The 20730-nt window shown below is 33.8% G+C and overlaps 1 protein-coding gene across 1 annotated transcript in view; it reads left to right on the top strand.

Annotated features, from left to right (window-relative positions):
* CDH9 (cadherin 9) overlaps window positions 1-20730 on the top strand; it is a 95075-nt gene that overhangs the window by 40226 nt on the left and 34119 nt on the right. The window contains exon 3 of the mRNA XM_030496100.1: window positions 11030-11324. Within this exon, the coding sequence (XP_030351960.1) occupies window positions 11030-11324 (295 nt within the window). The remainder of the gene's footprint in view (window positions 1-11029; window positions 11325-20730) is intronic.

The following is a 20730-nucleotide window of genomic DNA, read 5'->3' as shown; positions in this document are numbered from 1 at the left end:
AGAAAGAGCACTCCTCATGCCTTATTTTGAATATTAGCAAAATCTGAAATTCAATGATAAACCATCTCCAATGATCAACAAGACCATGATCAGCATTTAACTCCAGATGAAATCATAAGATAATTAGACAAACAATCAGTTTTACTTTGTGTACTGTGTGCTTCTCCAAAGTACAGAGTAATTCTTTAGACAAAAATGGATTTCAGTACAGGATGCAGACAGCATTGAAGACTCCAGTTCCCTCAGAAAATCTTCTTTTTATCATAAAGTTAATACAAAATTATCATTGATACATTCAGATCTTTATCTGCTTTCACCAGAAGCAAATGACTACCTGAGCTGTTAAACTAACTTTAGTTAAACTCATTCTTTATGCACCTCCTTTTGGGCTTCTTTTTCATTGATATTTGCTCTGAGAATCAAAAAAAAAAAAAAAACCAACCAAACAAACAAAAAAACCCTCTTAAATAATTCCTACATTGTCTAATGTCTCCTTATTAATCTGACTTCATCTGATCAGCTTGCAGATTCAGCTATTAAATTAAACATACCCTCAATGAAGCAACACTCTTGGTCTTCAGGGCTTTATACTTGGTTTGCGCCTTATGCTTTGGCTATTCTAAGCCCTACTCTTTCATGGAGTTTTCATCTGAAGCCCCAGGCAGCCTTATCCTGGTTCTCCTCTAAGCCACAGTCTTCATGCTTAATTAGACAGGTGCAATCAGCCTGTGGTTTATGCAGAACCTGAAGCCCATCTCAGGCCCCCTCCAAATGGCATTACACTTAACAGGTTCTGTAGTGCCAGGAAAGTAATTATGTTGTTTTGATAATTATTCCAGCCACAGCCTAAACAAGCAGTATCAAAGGACCTTAGTGATGCTTCAAGTGAAACAATGACCTTACCTACCTTCAACTACTGTTCATTTGAAAGTTTAGCTTTAGAGAAACATTTAAGGTACTTAAAGAGTTACCATTTAACAACCACATTCTGAAATGAGTACTGGGGAATGAACAGATTTCTTCTTGTGAGGGCTGTGCAGTGATTACTTAGTTTATCAGTTTGCAAAGCAGGATCTTAAGGAAAAGTACATCTTTTAAAATTATGATTAGAAGCTTTGTGGTAGAGATCGTTGTGAATCAATAAGCACGGAACTCAGAATCATCACTTCTTAGGTTTGAAATCCATTCATGTAAAAGTAAATATGTTTTAAGGATAGTAAATAACTTAAAATTTTTTGAACATTACTGGAAACAAAATACAGTTGAACTGCTTAGGACTTCCTGAAAAGCATTCAATCTTGATCAATATGTCTACAAGCATACATACCTACATGAATATGTACACATAAAATTGTGATTAAAAGGAGTAAAATGCTCCTTTTATTGATGTATTCTTCAGATCATTGTGGATGACCCACAGCTGGAAACAGTTCAGTATAGCTTCAGTCAATGCAATACTTGTCCAAAGTTAGGGCAATAGGTAACTAGACAGGTACAAGGACATCAAATTTATAAAGCAAAACAAAACAGACCCTCCCTCTCCTCCTCCCACCAGGTCCCTCTAACATCCCTATTCTAATCTGACAGTTGTAGATGCTGGGTCTGGGAGGACAGAAAGTGTAAAAGAAGCAAGAATTACAGAGGCCAGACTTTCATGCTCTCTCAAACCAGCATGTCCTATTGTTTCTGAGATAAAGTACTTGCCTATACAAACCATTGGTCTCTCCTACTAGAGTATTTCTCACATGCTTATTAATGTAAATCTGAGTCCAGACCAATTAGTTCTGTGGAGGGTAAGACATAATTCATCCATATGATGAACTCATGTTGCTTTTATTCCTGCCTATCTTTGTGACCATATTTTGGACCTACACTGCATTTTGGGTGCCTCTGAAACAGCAAGAGATAATCACATACAGAGACAGATTTCACTCAGAAGATTTTGGTGAGAGAAAAATCTATGCAAAAAATACTCTTTCTTATTGTGAAACCTTTAAAATAATAATGGATTTGCCACCTGTTCTAGCAATAGATTGAAGTGACAGTGCTTAATGTTATGATGTAATAATTTCTGACCTGTGGACATAATTGATGACCATAGTGCCTTCCTGTAAACCTGTATTTCATGTTATGGAACAGCCAAATGACAGGGTACAGCAAAACATAAAACACCCGGTTTGGCTCTTTTCATCAGGCTGGAAACCTGCAGCCCAGCTGTTGATTTGGAGAATAGAGAACAAACAAATAAATTCTATGTGCTGTGAAATCCAATTCTTTGTGCAGAAGTAAGAACACAACTACTGTTCTGGCTTTAACTACAATCTAGTATACAGGGCACAGGAGATGTAAAAGGTATGCAGGGAAAGGAGGCACTTGAGAAAACATCTCAGGTTTCCAGTACTCCCCCATAGCTGTGAGGAGAGTTACGTGGAATTAATTTCCCTACATTGTGTTTGCAGAACCAAAAGACTACTAAGAATGCTGCTGAACCCTTTCTGAATGAAAACCAGATTTACCCTTACCTACTAAGTCAAAATCAGCACCTGCAGCTGATGTCAGCAGTGTTTTTCACAATAACATTCTCTAGAGAATTTGTAACAATAGACAGCTGAACACAAGGACCAGATGCTGCAAAACAGAAGATAAGAAAAGTAAATGTCATTTGCCTTGTTTAATATACAGTCACTTAGGTTACCAACACACACAGAGTTTGGTTGTTTAATTAAGAAGTTTGTGCTGATGTCACAAATTCAAGTCAGGTAAATAAATTGCCATTTAGCACATAAATAAAACTTTCGATTAAATGCATATAAATAGGAAATAAAAGTAATGCAGATACTGCTACTGCAATCCACACTGAAGAACTACTGCAGTTATAAAGATATCTTTTGAGCTTTTAATTATTTAAAATGCTAATGAAGGAGAATACTGGCTGCCATTGGTGCTGTATCCTAGCTGCTGTAAATCTCAAAGGTCTGAAATCATACAGTGGGGGCACTGCTTGATATCCTACCTGTCACTAGCACTCAATGTATTTTCTGTGAGATTTTAGGGTTGGCTGGGATGCTACAAGCTCTTACTTCAAGTACACTTCTTGCATTTTGGGGATGAATTAATTTGTTTTGGTTTAAGTAATACTCATCTATCCTTGTTCACAATTACTACCTTCTTTCCCACCTCTGTATGCATAACTTCTTTACTTGGAGTAAGTTTTGAGTGATAATTATGGTCATTTCCTGGGCTCAGATCAATTTGTGCTTTAATACGTACTGGGCAGATTTGGAAAAGTCAATCTTTTTTTCTGTTCCACAGCTTCAGAATAAGTAGCACAGTACAATCACATATGAATAGAAATTAGATGTAAAAAGGCACATGGCGGCTTTGTAAAAGTAACATAAACATGTGCTTGTGTTTTCTTGTATTTTGCATGTTTTTTCTCTCAGCCCAGGAGCTTTAGCTAGAAAATGTGATTAAAAGGTGTTTGAGGAATCCTAAAATACAAAAGTTTTCTTTTTCCCCTTTCCTTTCAGAAAGGGCACTTTGGACACACCTGAATAGCTTATGCTTCCCTGTTCTTTCCCATTGCTTACTATTTATCCTCATTGCTTTCACATTTAAGAAGACATAAGAATATCTGAAAAAATCGTGCTAAATCTGACAGTTGATGACACTTAGCCAAGCTGATTGTTTATGCCAGGTACAGTCTATTATAGTTTTGGTATACGTTTTCCAGAGTCAGTAGGTCTGGCTATATTACAGCCAAAACTCAACATTTTCTAACTGTCAAACTATTAATATAACACTTTAATATGTTAATTTTATAGAAAAGATTGTCAACCTGAAGTTATACATAGCTTTAGTCTTTTGCTTTAAGCCATAAAGCAAGCAATGTTATGAAACGTAAAGTCTGACATATGGGAAAGCACCTTAACTGTACCAGGAACTAAGACTTTAAATATACAGCATTTTGGGGAAAGAGGGAATGTTTTCCATCTGAAGCATAAATTGCAGATGAAATACAAAAAGAACAGAGATGTGCTCAGACAGCTGCATTATGGTTTAACAAAACTTGAAACAGAAAACTTTTAGTATAAAAAGACAATACCAATGTATCTCTTGGTTCAGCTTTCATTTTCGCAGGACGGAAAAAGAAAAAATCTTTGTCTTCATAGCTTCAATTTTCCTCTGCTGACTTGTGATAGTCTCACTCCAAAATAACTAGCACCATTTACAGTTCACATTTTTATTGTTTTGGCTCCAGGAACTGGAGGATAAAAAAAAACCCCAGCAAACAAACCCTAATATCCTCTTTCTTTGAGAAAGACCTTTGAAATATACACATTGAAACAAAACCAAAGCCAGCCAAAATGAACAAAAAGCATGCAGTAGGCTACTGTTCCAAGCATCTAAAAGATATATACAACCATACGCAAACTTACCATTTTCATTTTTTTGTGTAAATATAGATGCAACCTAACTTTACTGGTGAAGGTGGAAAGAAATAAGAGAGAAGACTGCAGTAGACTCCTTAGAAATTACTTTACTCAACTATAATATGAAAAAGGAAATAACCCCTTTAGATTATCATAGCAATAATATGATATGGTATGGAATAGGTTGAATTTAAAAAATGCTGTAAGGACATTAAAATTTTCTACTGTAATATGTAGGACTTTTACTCAAGTATTTCTGCTTACGTACAACAGTAGAAAGAAAGTAAGGATGAACACCCAGGTTTCTGGAATTTGGGCCTGGGCCTGGGGATGCCCATGAATTTACTTGGTCTCCAGGCCAGATATCAATCTAAGTTGGTGACACATCTGAAAAAACCAAAACCAAACCCAAAGAATTTCTGTATTTAAAGAGGCACTGTTTGTACCTGCCATATTCACCTGCATTCTAGCTGTGATTGCAGCTCTATGCAGTCCTGTGCCCTTGACATACTCTTGAAGAGGTTTTCTTGTGTTCTGGTAGTAGTTTCACCACAACAACTTGGAAATAAGCATGGTCTTCATCTCCCACTAAAATACGCAGATTTAGTGAGTCTAAAAAAAGTTCATTTGACCATGATAACCCCCTAACTTCACTTAAAAAGTAAGAAAAGAACATTGTTCACCTTTTCTAGAAGGCATTTACAGGAAAACAGGGTCTGAAACAGAAGACCGTGGGATATGAGGATTCATCTGCTGGAATCGCCTGTGTGGTTGGAGGCAGTGGAGGTAAGAAATCTGTGGAATAGCCCTTTTTCTATACCATGATACAGAGGCACACTGTAAACCATCAAAGTTATAAGTTTTTATTACAGTACCTACCACAATGTAAACTTGGATCTACCCTTTCATTGATGTGTCTTCATCCTTCCTTTCCCCTCATCCCTCTCCACAAGAGAGAACATACCTCTTTTCTGAATTTAGGCAACCAAATAAATGTTTTCACTGTATTTATTCATAACAATCTCGACAGTCATAAGTAGTTCATCTTGCTCATTTTTCTCCTTTTCTTCTGCAACAATAGTTGTACAGAAATAAATTGCAAATGAAATGAAATCTAAATGGTCTGGCAATTGCTTACTTCTAAATGGGAAAAATTCATTCATATCATTATATAATTTGTTAACAGTGTCCATTGATTCTCCCCTCTTCCACTGATTATATGTGTGCCTAACTTCAAATACTGTCTATTACAAAGAGCTGAGAACCAGAACAGCTGCATAGTTTACAGGAAATTTAATAAATTATAATTGAATTAATGAAAAACAATCAAGTGCTTTTAAACATGTAAGAAACTATTCTACGGTGACATTTTTTTTCTATCATTTCCTCTATGTTTTGTTTGGCCACCCCAAACCAATTCCTGAAGTTGATAATCTATGAGATATCTTTTCCCTCCAAAGAATGCTGCTATCTTCAATACTGTGTATAATAATAGCGGTTTTGAGAGAAGTTATGGATTAGCCTTGGACATAGTAAGGATGTATATTCAAATAAAATACTTCCGGAAACCAGGGAGTTACGTGTTATAACCGCCATTTGCTGATAAATAGTGCTACATGAGGGTGAAGTGTAAGCTGAAGGAGCAAAGTACTTAATTTAGGGGAAACAGAATTACGCTGCAGAACTCTGAGATAATCTGCTGTTTGGTTACTCATTTACTTATTGGAAATTACACTAACAGGGACCCATGTAAATTTATGTCAAGACATCTTTTGAGAACATCAAGATCTCAATTATCACATCACATAAAAATTCAGTTTCACAGAACTGGATAGACAAGCTAATTTGAGATGCACACTTTTCCTATGTAAATAAAGAAAAAAAGATTGAAAGAGCATTTATAAGTACGTCCATATTTAAAAGATGTACTTTGTGACAGAAACAGCTAATTGTTACTCCCATAACCATTACTGATGTCTTTGTGTCTGGTGATCCTCAGGAAAAGTCATGTTGAGAACATGTTTAGCCAGCCACACAGAAGTCTACAGAAAAAGACATGTGTGCAAAAGAATATTAAGAAATCAAGATACTCATCAGTGCATCTTCTAAGTTATGTCTTCATTCCAATGTGTTTCTGTTGAATCGATGCTGGATTTTGAATGGAATTGAATGGCATTTGTTAATGATGTGGTCACTATATACTGAGAAATCTAATAACATATTATCTGATTTGGGGGGTTGTTTGTTTGTTTACTTTCCCTTACCTGACCTGCCAGCTCTTTAAAGAAATTGCAGAATGAACAATTTATGGTATGAGAAAGGACACATTTTTCCACCCATACATAGGTTTTGCTTTCTAACATACCCGACCCCAAACAGAGAAAAATGATCATGTAGTGTAAAAGAAAACAAAATATTTCAACAGGAATTACTTTCTGCTGATAGTAAATGGTGAACCTCCCAGAGCTTCTGAGTCAGTAAGATGCAGAGGGAAACCACAGCAGAGATTACTTCAAATCAAATGGATAGATACTATTTTTCCAGTTTGAATATATGAGCCTTCTTCACACATATAAAGTTTGCTAATAAAAAAAAAAAAAAAAAAAAACAAACAAAAAACCACAAACCATTTTATATATAAAACTCTTTACTACAACTGGAAATAGGATTTAGGAAATTGTTCTTGTTCCTTGGTTTTAGTGAATAAAGGGCATGATATTTTATAAACTTATTATGCACATTTTTGCATGTGATTTTCTGTAAGCTTTCTGTAGAACAATTAAAATTTGAAAAGCTCAAATTTTCAAGTCATATTTAATGTTATAAGTTCAAAATATTTCAGCAGTTTCTAGAAGTTTACCAATCATAAAGAAACACAGTATAGATTGGTCAAAATTAAATTACAGTATCCTTTTTAAAAATGTTTATGTCCCTATAGCTATTTTGCATAAACATCTGGAATCTTATGTGGAGTTATTCTGTCTCATAAATTAAAGCATATTTTGTAATTATATAAGTCAAGCATAGTGAGAAAATGGCATGATTGTTCTGTTTTACACAGTTACTGTTTTATAATGTGCTGGATAATATTTTGTTTTATTTATTTATTCTTCAATATGAATATGGTCCCTTTTTTTTTTCCCCAAACTATGATGCTGTAAAATTACTTCACAGACTAAAGAAGATTCCTCAAATGTGACGTGGAAAACAGAATATATATAGGAATTAGAACAGGAATTATAACATGTAGAATAAGTGATAGTTTGCAATTGCACTTCAAATGAGCTTACTTACAGTAAATTAACAGTAGGAGGTGGAAATCTTCATTGCTAGGAAATCATATTCTATATCAAATTTATCATGCTTGAAAATTGTGTTTATGATTTGGTTGAAATAGGAGATTAGTAGGAAGCTTAAAATACCCATCACAGTATGAGCTACCTGACATCTTTGTAGATAGTTTGAACAGACAGACAAACTAAACCTATTCTCTGAGGATCTGTGTATAGTTGAGAAGCAGGGTAAGGGACTGGCAATGGATAAATGCAATTTTTTTTTTCCAGAATTACTTGTTAGTGCAGAAAAGATCACTGGTCCTACTACTTGCTCATCTTCGCCCCATTTCAAGAGGTTGCTGACCCTGGACTACCAGCAGAATTGTTCATATGAGCAAAGTGAGGTTGGCAAGCTAATGGTATTTACATTCAGAGCCTGGATCTCTATTACTCATCTGCATCTCTCTTCTTTTAATATACAGGACCTCTTCTCAGCAGATGACCAGCTCTTCAAGTCTAGAAAGTGTTTGTAGGAATAAAAAAATTCAAATAGCAAAATTTGCAATCTTCGTATATAAAGTACTAACTTTAAATCAGTTTATAGTCTCTGAAAAACTCTTTAGGTAGCAGAATTGCCTTGAAAAAGCATTTAGCAGGTCTTCAAATATGAACTACGTTATTACCACACTTACAAGTAACATTATGTTAAAATAATATTCCAGTTATAATTTCTGATAAAATGCATATTATGTACTTAATATTTCTCAAAAAATTCCACTTGTATAATATATTCCTATTTCAACTAAGAATTTTGGTTTCTGCTCTAAATCAAGATGAACAATATAAAAATCTCATTCAGCCCTCTACCCCCTTCTTTCTTTTATTTTGCAGTTCAGAACTGTGTGATATTTTGTTTCAGCAGTGGCTGCTTGTTTTTAAGGTGGGAAACTTCTAGTGTCTCTGGACATATTCCATTCTTCCCATGCATAGCAGTCCTGACAATTAAAGTCCAGGACTCCTGTAAGTTAAGTTTCTTTCTTTGCAGTCTGACAGGCAAGCTGCTATGGAGATAATATCTGTGGGCCAGAGTCTAGTTTAATTTATATAACAATAAGCAAGTTAAATAGATTTCTGTGTGTTGAGGTATACACATGTGAGAATCAAGAAGCACTTCCTTATATTCTGTGTTGAGAAAGGATGTTAGCTTCACGGAGTCTCCAACCTCCCTAATGCCTTATGTTAAGTGATGTCCCTTCTCCTGATCCATGGGATTGATCCCTCACCAAGTTCCCAGATACAGCTCTTGATATGCCTGCTTGCCCAGGCTACCTGAGGATGTTAAGGAGGCATGTAACAACACAGGGCATCGTAACTGATACTTGGACTTTTTAAAGACTCAAAAAGAAGCGGGCCCGTCTTCATGAGAAAATTAGGTTCAAGTGCTAGCCATCAGTCCTGACATCAGATCCTCATTTGGGATATTTTAAAAAGCTTCCACCTCAAGAAAAAAATGAGGAAGCTATATTTATGCCACAAGGTAAGGAATATCTCAACAAGAATGAATGTGCAGTTTCTCAGGGACAGGAAATTGTGCTGTGTGGCAGAAGACAGAATCACCTGACTAAAAGAAATACGCTATGTTTTGTACTTACAATACAAATCAGTCAACTCTTTCTTTTTTTTCCCCTGAAAATAAGAATCAAATATGAAAATAAGAAAAAATATTTTTAATGAACTCTATATATTGATTATATAACTCTCCACATTCTGTGTCAAGATACCCATAAATATTTAACTTTATTTTCTGTGTATTACCTGTAGAATTGCCAAGTTGATGGGAACTTTTTTTTGAGGACTATGTGCATGTTGTATGTCACTCTTTCAACCCACTGTATGCAATCCTTAAGAATTTTCACAGATACATATTACAGATATACTCTTAATATATTAAGTGCTAAAACTGTTTGGATAGTTATTTTATTCAGTCTTACCTCTAGAAGACCATAACAATGCTTAATATATCACATTTGGTGACTAGTGTTAGGCTACAAAGTTAAACTAGAGGAAAAAAAATCTAAGTGAAGAAATGCAACAAAATCGACCACAATCACCCTTCATACAAGGATAGTAATAAAGAGATGCAAAGGCTCAGCTACAAAACATGGAGACAAATACTGTTAGGAATACAGAAGCAATGAAACAAGGAACAAAGAGGCATAAAATATAGCTTACCTGGCTCTAGTGACTATCTGGAGTAATACCTTTACTGATACTGAACAATATTTTCTCAGGTGGATGATATATTACATTTTTCTTCTCAGAAAAATTGAAAAAAAAATGCTGGGATAGCCTTCCTTCTGTCCACATTTGAAAAACACCCAGGTCACCAATCTGTGGCCAGGTGTGACTGTAAGCATAAAGCATATATCTGAGGAAAACATGCTGCAAATGCTAATAAAAAGGAGCTGCGGTTCCCTGTAAATGAAATTAGAGGAAAAGACTTCCAAAAAAAAAGAGTATTATGTGAGAATTTCTAGTATTTGGGTCAACTTCAATGGCTTACTTTGGCTTTAGTTTTAGGTACTTTCTCAAAATGTCATATATGGCAAGTAATCGGTGCCTGTAAGTTCACAGAGAAAGAGTTTTGAACTCTTATGAAGAGGTGTAATAGGAATAAGACTGTTAAACCCCACTCAATGCTTTGAAAATTTACCACCTAGTGTTCTTCAAAATTATTTCTCCTGCATGAAGAGGACTAGAAAGAAGGAAATAATTAACTGAAGAAAGATGTTCCTAGAGAAAAAAAAAAAAAAAATACAACTAGAAACATAAGTTTCTTAAATCAGAACATTTGTCGGTGATTTTGGGAAGTTGAGAAGCTATAATCCTTAAACCCCATTTCTTCTATGTTGTTAAACTGGTTGCCTTATCATCAATCAATAAATGGGAAGACAAATGTTATTTTGCAAATAGAAACTTGGGAATTTTACACCCCCTGTCATCTTTAAAAAGGAGACTTCTGTTAGTTTCTGGAAAGACTACTCAAAGAAATACCATTTTTTGTTTTAAGTTGGTAATTTTAAGTACTAGCACAATATCTCCTACATCCTCCTGTGTCCTTATGAGTTTGTTTAGAGCGATTTTTTGTGTATGACTGAGCCTCACATTTGCAATTTTTCTAACAGTGAAATAGAAGATAACCATTACTAACCCCAATTATAGTCAAGATTTTACAGACTTTTTATTCATATATGCTGAATGATTTTGTTTGTAATAACAATACATATATTTATAGAATTCTTCTTTTCTACCTCCCTGAAGCTACACACTGACCAAGATAAAGGAGATGGAAATTTAAAATACATATTAACAGGAGATGGGGCTGGCAGTCTGTTCATTATAGATGAAAATACAGGAGATATTCATGCTGCAAAGAAATTGGACAGAGAAGAAAAGTCCTTATATGTGCTACGTGCCAAGGCTATAGACAGAAAAACTGGAAGACAAGTGGAGCCAGAGTCTGAATTTATCATTAAAATCCACGATATCAATGACAATGAACCAAAATTCACCAAGGACATGTACACCGCCAGTATTCCGGAGATGTCTAGAGTTGGTAGGTAAAAACATATCCTTACATAAAATACAAATGGGTTTGAGTTGATTTGGAACTTTTAAATAATTTATCATTTGAGGCACATAATGTTTGAGGCACTTAATTCTGTGAATATCCATGGAACTACTTTTGTTGCCACTAGTGTATCATAAATTATTTAGTCTGCTTGTATCTGTTTCATCTTCACCCACTTTTTAGTCCTTTCTCCACACTATAGGGTATTCTTTACCCTTTTAACCCACCAGAACCATCAAGGAATGTAGCATATATGATTGTCTTATCAGTTAATACATAGTTTTACCACAGCTGAGAATATAACCTGCGTAAAAATATATCCTCTTTGTATTTGTAATGTCTAATTTTTCAAACCTCTCTGTACCTTTAGACACAAACAACTTTAAACATGTAAGTATGTACGTCAGTTAAGATCTCAGATGGAAAATATCTTCCTCAAAATTCAAAAACCCCTTGTTTGTTTATTTGTTTGTTTTGTTGCTGTTGGCTTTTTATGTCTGTTTGGATGTTTTAAAATTATTTTTTTCTCTTTGGTATCAATATTAGTAGTTGTTGGTTTTGTGTTTTTTTTTTTTTTTTACTATGATGTACTTGTCTGGGTTTTTTTAAGATAGCAAACATATGAGCCCCTTCCCCAAAGAAATAACTATTTTTGCTTAAAAAAATGTTTTTCTTCATAGATAAAAACTTACAGCTATTCACAACAGCCACAATGAAAAGTAAAAACGTGGAATCACACTAGAAGATAGGTGAGAAATATAGCATCAAATGAAAAAAATTCTCTGAGTTTTGTTCAAATAATATAAAGTGATAGATAATATTCATCAGCACACATTCATCAGAAGTTATCATGATTACTTAAATGCTCCGTTGTTTTATAGAAGAGTCTCTCTGATGAATAAGCATAAAATACATAGGCTACAGGAAGCAACTGACAGAAAAATTCTCAAGAGTTATTTACCTATCATGAATTACTGTAATGGTTCACAAAATCAGCCCTGTATGATGGCATTGCTAAGAAAGACAATAAAATACCAATCAACATTTGTGACTAATATGTATCTTTGCAAACTAATTTCCAGAAGCTAATAATTATCTCTGAAAGCGGTAACAGAAGTATAAAGGAACAGGACTCTATTTTATAACTCTCTTTTATAATCATAAGAATAGAATGCCTACGCTAATATGCATAGTGCAAAGAGTCCAAGAATGGTTCTTTTAAAGATACATGGGAAATAGAGCAATCCTTTCCATTCAGAATCTACTTTGCTGATAATCTGTGAAGGAAAAATGTTGGCAGTGCACCTGTCATATTCAGTTTGAAATATATTTGTAGGAGGGAACTCCATAGGAATAGATAGGATAAAAAGCATGATGTCCATGTTTAACCATATCACTTAGCCCAACTTCATCAGAGTCAATGGAGAAGCAGGAATAAAAGACAAGAGAAGAGAATAAGATCCAGTGCTTTGGCACTGACTGTGAATTTTTAAGTCTATGAAATGTCTATGTTTGATGAGGATGATAATAGAATAAGTACCGTTATCTACTTTAAGATGAGAAAGTGTCCATAAAAGACCCAAGTAAAGGTGAGTCTTACAGTGAAGAAAGAATTAGAGGAAAATGATTTAAACAATAAAAGGTGTCCCTTAGATTCCAATTTGAAGGCAAAAAAGGGATCTGAGTTACTCTTTGCTCTGTTTAGTTGAAATTTGCATTTGGGGATATAAAAGTTACACTGGAATGGCAATTTTTAGCATTTGAAATAGGGCCAAACCTTTTAGCTGGCTCTGGACTCTTGAATTTAAAATAGAATTTCAGGTTGGAGGATTGTGTAAAGTCATGAAAGAAGAACAAATTGTGAAATTATTGAGTAAGCAATGTATATTAGGGTTATTGCTGCTGTGAAAGTAAGTGCATCTGAAAAAAAAAAAGGACAGAAAATATACTGAAAATTGAAAGAAAGAAAGAAAACAAACCTGAGATCCAAAAGTGCAATCCAGAAAACCAGAAGACTTCAGGATAAAAAAATTAAGTGCTCCTTAATTCTATATGTTCGTCTGTAACAAATGGAAGAAAACAAGAATAATAAAACAAACCCAAGAATCCCTGGAGTAGTGTGGTCATCTTCACTAAGACTACATAAAATGAAAAAGTCAGTGTATTCCTGCATTTCCTGTATAAATACTTAAGATGGTGAAGGTTTTTTTGTTACAACTGTATGTATACACAGATTCTTGCATACCTAACCAAATAACTTTTCTGACTGGAAACAACTGTACAATTACACTATACACATTTTAAAAAATAGATGTACTCTTCATAAGCAGGTCAAAAATTTGTGGGAAAATCTGTTTCTTCCCATCTTTCACTACCTCCCAATTTTGTGTCTTTTTTCTTAGCTATTATATTTATTATGTTTGCCAAGTTCAACAAGTATGACAGTAGATATTTATGAAAGCTCAGGAAAATGTCACTAAGATTGAAAAATTGAAGAGGAATCATCACTAGCAATCTTTCCAGTGGCGTGTGTATCTGTGATTCAAATGACATATCATATTACATATTTCTCACTGTGTTACTGAATGTTTCTTGGAATAACTAGATCTAGAGCACACAGGGGAAAATGATAAGTCAACACCACTGACAGAATGTGTAATTTTCGGTACCAATAGGCAAACCTCAGTCATGTTTAACTAGTTTTATATTAAGAATAGTGAAAATGTAACATGGATTTTCAGCACAACCTATCCAAGCCCAGGGTAATATGAATGCTTATTTGTGCACTAGTTCGTGCTTATCCAATCTTGTAATATCTACACTGCAGCCTTCAAGCTATACATCAACTAGCTTTGCTTTGCCTAAATAGGATCCAGTCATATCTCCAACAGCATTATGGGTATACCTAAAACATTTTGTAGCAAAGCTATTATGGGGAGCAATCAAAACCACTGAAGTGAGCTGACTGCAGTGCCACTTCAGATACATAGCTTTTATGGTAATGATCATGCTAAATGTTCACAGTGCTATTAAGTTAAAAAATTAAATGAAAAAAATTAAAGAGATTCTAAAACTCAGTAACATGGAATTTCTCATTAAAATCAGCTACTATACCAAAGAACTGTAAGATAATAAGTGCTGTAGCTATATTTTTAAAGAGTGCTAGAGTTGACTGGAAGAATCTTGAGATTTCTGTTAGAAAAGGTAAATTGATTCAATAAAAAATAATTCTGTAAAAAAAAAAGAGAGGAATATGCTAGACAGACCCATAATCAAAACATAATGTAGGAAGTAAAGGAACAATAGACTTCCAACATTTTTAACCTGATGGAATGCCAAAGCTGTAAAATATAATCTTGACCACAATGAAGAGCAGGTGGCTTTGAAGCATCACCTATTCTGATTGAGCTATATTTTACAAATACTACAGGAAGAAACCAGATAAGCTAAGTACGTATTATGCATTTTGAGAATAATCTTTTCATTTCCTTTTCACGTAGAAGGAAAAGTACAGCCGTGATCGTACTTAAAATGTACTTTTTTAATCTTCAAGGCTTACATGAAGAGAAGCTACGATCCAAGAATTTTTTCCAAGTGAAAGAAGATGGCTAAAAAAACCCCCAACATAAAATTAAATAAAAACTAACCCTATGCCTCAATATGAAAACAACTTTTCTCAGGATACAAATCAAATTATTAGAAATTTTTTAAAAGGGAAGTTAGCAATGAGATGTCTTGTGGAGTTCCATCCCTTTGACACCTGGGTCAATATTATTACATCCTGCTGTACCTGCCTTGCTAATTTTAATGAGCAAGACTTATGATTTTTTCACATTAAACTTCTTTAGCACACAGCTGATGAGTATTTCACAAGTATTTTTAATCTTTAAATTGATTCTATTACAATAAAGGATAATGCCTAATTTAGTGCTCATTTCTTTATACTTAACAGCTACTTTCTAGATTTATGGATCTAACCAAAGACACCTCCTGGTTCAGAATTTCTACATGACAAGACTTGTATAATATATAAGTATAGAGGACCATATTTTAAATGTTTAAATATAAAATTTATCATTTTTTCATTACTTTTATTGCTAATACAGTGAGAATAAAAGAGTTTTTCTCTAGCTGAATGGTGAAATTTGATAGAAGGTCGTTACATATTAAATATATATATATGGCCATTTCCTACTCAGGCATACGGGATTACAGCATGCCTAAACATGCCTCGTGTTTAACAGCTACTCTAAATAATATATATATTAAAAATACATAAACACAAAGAGAAAGAGAAAAAGACATTAAATTGCAGTAAAACACACAGGATAATACACATTATTACAACCATTTTATTACCGTGCTGTTGACTGTGAGTGCAGTGGAATACGCTACAACAGCAATTACACAATGATTGTGTCAGAAGTTCCATTATTATTGTTCACTAATCTATAAGCATCACAATTACTGCTGGATTTAAGACCGCATTCTGATATTTAGTTTTAGTTACATCATGTTTTCAGCATCAGAATCATAAACACATATTTGTTATTTGGTATAGAAAACTCTTACAAGAACAAATAGGAACAAATTGGCTTCATGGTAAAAAAAAAAAAAAAAGGGAGAAAAAGAAACTGAACCAAATACAGTAACCATCGCATTTTCTATTTTTGAATTTGCTAATGTCAGTAAGCATTAATCTACAGATGTGTGTAAACGACTAAATGGAGACAGCTCTCATCTTTCATATTTCAGCAGGAAATAATTATATTTTCTTCTCTGCATGTTTTCCCTGGTTTCAGATGCTTATTAGAAAAAAAAAAAGCTATGAGTGACTGTCTTGACTTTGCCATGAAAGTAAAGCTTATGAAAACTGCTTTGCTGACTTGCACAAGTTCAGAATGCTAATTGTTAACATATACTCTGTTTTAAAATGAATTATTGAATTAGCTTTAGAAGAAAGATATATTTCAAATAAATATTTTATCCACAAGTTCGTATTTTACATTCTGCAGTTAAAATACAGTATCAGAATTCCTTTTAGTCAAACTAAGCATGATGGCAGAAATCCTGTAGCTAGAATACTTCTAACAATTCTATTTCAATTTGCCACTATAACTAAAGAATTTTAAAATCTCTATAACTCTCAGAATCTGCGTATGGTTCTGTTTTTTAAAATGCAGTATTTTTAGCCTTTTTTAAATTTATACTTTGTTATTTTTATACACGTCTTTATAGTGAAAAAAAATAATCCCTTTCAACAAAAAGATGAAAATATAAAATAAGAGTTCAATACCTCATAATAGTTTCTTAAAATAAACCATCAAGGTGAAAAAGGCCAAAACTTTTTTTTTAACAGTTTAAAATGTAAAACTATTTTTTTCAAGAAATTTGGGGTATTTTAGGGTTTTGTCAGTTTTGTACATGCATTCTGTTAGATACATGCATAGCATTTTTATTTACAAGAGGCTTGCTACATTTGTATTAGAAAAGTATATGGAATGCTTTATAAATATTTTGTGTTGGCACGAGGCAAAGCTTCTTCAGAAGAGTATGAATGGGCGCTTTAACACTTCGTATTTCCAGTTTAAAAAACAAAACAAACAAAACAAAACAAAACAAGCACTGCAACAGAGTAAATCATAATTTTTATTTTTTGCCTTTACATTATTCCATCATTTTTATAGTTATGTATATAATATGGGCAGCATATTTTGGCTCTTCAAGAAACAGAATGAAACTATCCTCAGAGGAAAATCTATGAGTTTACAACACTCCCAAATAATTACGAGATATCAAGAAACAAATAATCATACATTTTGATCCAAATGAAAAGCAACTCTTTCCTTTTAGGGTCCAAACAAGCAATGTAACTGCTTTTTAACAATAACATTTTGGGATTACTATAATTGTACAGCTCTATTCCACATCCAAATGTAACATATGGAATCAAAAGTAAACATTAATTTGTGTATTATTTTTTCCCTTTCAGAGCTTTGTTAATTTTATCTTTACACAAATTGTTTTAGCCATTATTGATACTGCAATATTCTTTGTTACCGACTGAGGAAAATAACTTAAAAAAATAATACAAGCAATCACATAAAACTAATATGCATATATTATGTATATATATATTTATGAAGGCAAAGAAGAAACTTAAATAAATAAGTAAGGTTTATAAAATTTGGGGAATTTCTCATAAGTCATCAGAAATACCATAGTTTCTTTAAAGTTTGTGCAGAGTGTATTAATTTCACACTTGAAAAAACCTGAGACTGCACATTCAAAAAAATGAGGGATAAAAATTAACCTTAACAAGATTCAAAGCAGTGCTTCTGAAGAATTTAAATCATTCACAAATTTAAGTTTTACAGAACTTTTTTTAACATTTCGGATAAGCAGATCTCAAGCTACAGCCAAAAGGAGTGACACTCTGCTTTTGGTGCCTCTGCTCCTAGTTGTGCTGTCTTATGCCTTACCCACTGTCCCTCTAAACCCCAAAGAGAAAAGTTTAAAGAGCTAAATCATTAGGAAAAAAAATGTATTGTACAAGTCAATTTTTTTTTTTTTTTTTTTTTTTTGCTATTTTTGTTCCCTAGGTCAGATCATATGAGGTTTGATTCCAGAGCTGGCGCTAGGGAAGTGACAGGAGCATGTAAAGTATAGCAGGTAAAAGCAGGAGAGACTCTTTCATCCAGCAGTATCTAACCTCAGCTAAAAATTCACTTGAAATATTAATTTTTCTTCAGGTACAAAATCCTCATATCTTCTAAACAGGACTTCTCACTTTCTTTCTTGTCTTTTTTTTTTTTTTTTGGCGGGGGGAGAAGTTTGGTTTCTTATTAAGACACCACAAGTCTTAAACCAGAATTGTCTATTCATCCCCAGTGAGTAACCATTTACTCTTGATGCTAGAAAAATATCGGGATTTTGTAGAAGTGTTGTTGACAAGTAAAGGTAGCTAGCACTTGCTGTAAACACAGGAAGGTATAATTAATTCCCTTATGTCTGTCCCGTGGGAACTTGGCCGCTGTCAACTCATTGTTAGAAGTTTGTAACCTCCTCTGAGCTCCCATAAACCCCCACTTGCTCACCCTTCTTGAGATTCTGGTCTGAAGTATTTCTTATATGAAGAAATAAGATGACAGCAGTTCAAATGCTGCAATTAGCAAACAGGATGGGTTACTTTTAAAGCACTATATGGGACTTTAGGTTTTGTAAACTGGTTGGCCTAAACTTTGGAGATGTAGTTTTAAGGTGACCACAAACTCATTTCATCTCTGTATGTCTCATTTTCCCACTAATTATTGGAAGATTAGGACAGCTCTACTCTATACATATGTCGAAATGTGTTCAGCTATCGCAGCAATGGACATCACAGCACCTTTGGACTGATAGTCTTGCTGCCAAGTGGAATTTTCAGACCCAGGTTATGTTACATGTGGCTCCCCTTTACATATCTCTGAAATAATTCAATGCAATGCTGTTTGGCTGGCTAATTTATTGCAACAAATTCATTATTTCTTATTATCTGTGTACATTGAGAACAAAAAAACCCAAAACAAACCAGAGGCCTGGACCTCTCCAGATCAAAGCTTGAAATTAGCATTAAAAGTTCCTGTATCATCTTTACACTAAAAATTGTTTATTGTATCCATTTTCCTTCCTTTTGTAGATTTTCAGCTATAACACTATAGTTGCTGAACAAAAGTGTAATGGGCCTGGATTCTATACTCAGCACTTTTGCTCATACTGCAGTGCAGTACAATGGGATATATTCTGCATTGTTGGAGATGTCCTCCTGATAGGATGTTAAACCAAGATCCTTTCATTTTTTACAGCTTCACACCTAAAAACGTAAAATTCTCACTGGCATTCTGAAAATAGCAAGGAACAGCCATGCTGCTTCAGCCAATATATATACCTCTTGATACAAACATACAACGTTTATACATCCTTTGGTATAAACGCGTGTTACAATCCACAGCCATGTGCAACCTGTTTTCAGAACCACTGTAAATATTGAGTCCCTAGGCATGATGCCAGTTTACAGGCACCTAATTTATTCCCTTTTGAGCTCTTGCAGCTACCAGCCACCAAATAATTTTGCTTCTTTTAGATAAGCTACAGTATAAGAAATGAGCCACCTCTCACACTTAAGTGACCATATTGAAGCCATGGCAATTGAACTGCTGGTACTAAGAACTGGAATAGCTGGGACTAATTAACATTAGTAATATTAGGAACACCTGTGTCTTTGTCAGAAGGAACATTTGAAATAGAGGCATACATGTGTTATATCCTTTATTAAAACATAGTAGGAGTAGTGGAGGTTATCTGTTGCTTAAGTGCAGACCTTGCTCTTAAAGTGGTAACATTAATGTCTCTATATCATGCAATTGCACAAGATTCTTTCCTGACACCATGTAGTTAAACTACTTGTTTAGTTTTAGGTACCTGAAAAAAATTCTTTTCTTCATTTAAATGATTTTTGATAATGGGATTTCTCAAATGTACACTGGGAAGACTGGATATACAGATCTAAGCCAGGAATTGTAATTAATTACATAGAAGTTAAATCTGTTTGAGAATTGGTTAGATGTAGCCATAAAAGACATTTGCAAATTATATTGAGAAGAATTATTTCATTTTTTTATTCTGATAAAACAAAGCACATATGGAATGCTTTCATAGTCTAATCTTATGAAGGCATAAGCTTTTCAGTTTTTAAAAACAAAGGCAGCTTTCTGAATGTCTGAATGTCTGAATACATGAAAATACTTCCCCAAAAGAAGTCCACTGTTCTCCCTAAAAGACACCATCAAATGGCTCTCTATTGAGGTGGAAGGACTATGAATGTCTGCCCAGAATGGATACAGTATTGTTAAATAAGTAAATTTCTCGCTTAAAATGTGTCCATACATATACACACACACGCGCGTGTATGTGTATGTGTATGTATATGTATATGTATATGTATATGTAGTATATATGTATGTTTATATATGTTACAGAAATAAAATATGACATTTCTTTTAATTAAATAATGAGAATAGATATGAGAATTAATAATAAGTTTCTGGCAAGATAGAAGGTTAGTTACGGAAATGGCAGTTGCTGCATGTATGGTTTTCATTGTTCAATTAACAATTCAGCTTGAATTCTATTATACATCACCATTTTTACTTCTTGACAATCACACAGTAAGTAAATTTGGAAATTTTGTGTGTCGTACACAGCCTTCACAGAGTCGAGAAAGAGAAGGTGAGAAAAGTTTTATCCTGGACTATCTTGTCTAACTCCTGCTTATTTGAAAACTACTTCATATTATTCCCACTGAAACAAACTTATATTTTAATAAGTACATGGAACAAGATAAGTTACATCA

This window comes from Strigops habroptila, chromosome 1 (genome assembly GCF_004027225.2).
Source record: "Strigops habroptila isolate Jane chromosome 1, bStrHab1.2.pri, whole genome shotgun sequence".
Taxonomy (NCBI): Eukaryota; Metazoa; Chordata; class Aves; order Psittaciformes; family Psittacidae; genus Strigops; species Strigops habroptila.
Note: the sequence above shows the minus strand (reverse complement) of the source record. Positions and strands in the feature narration are given on the sequence as shown.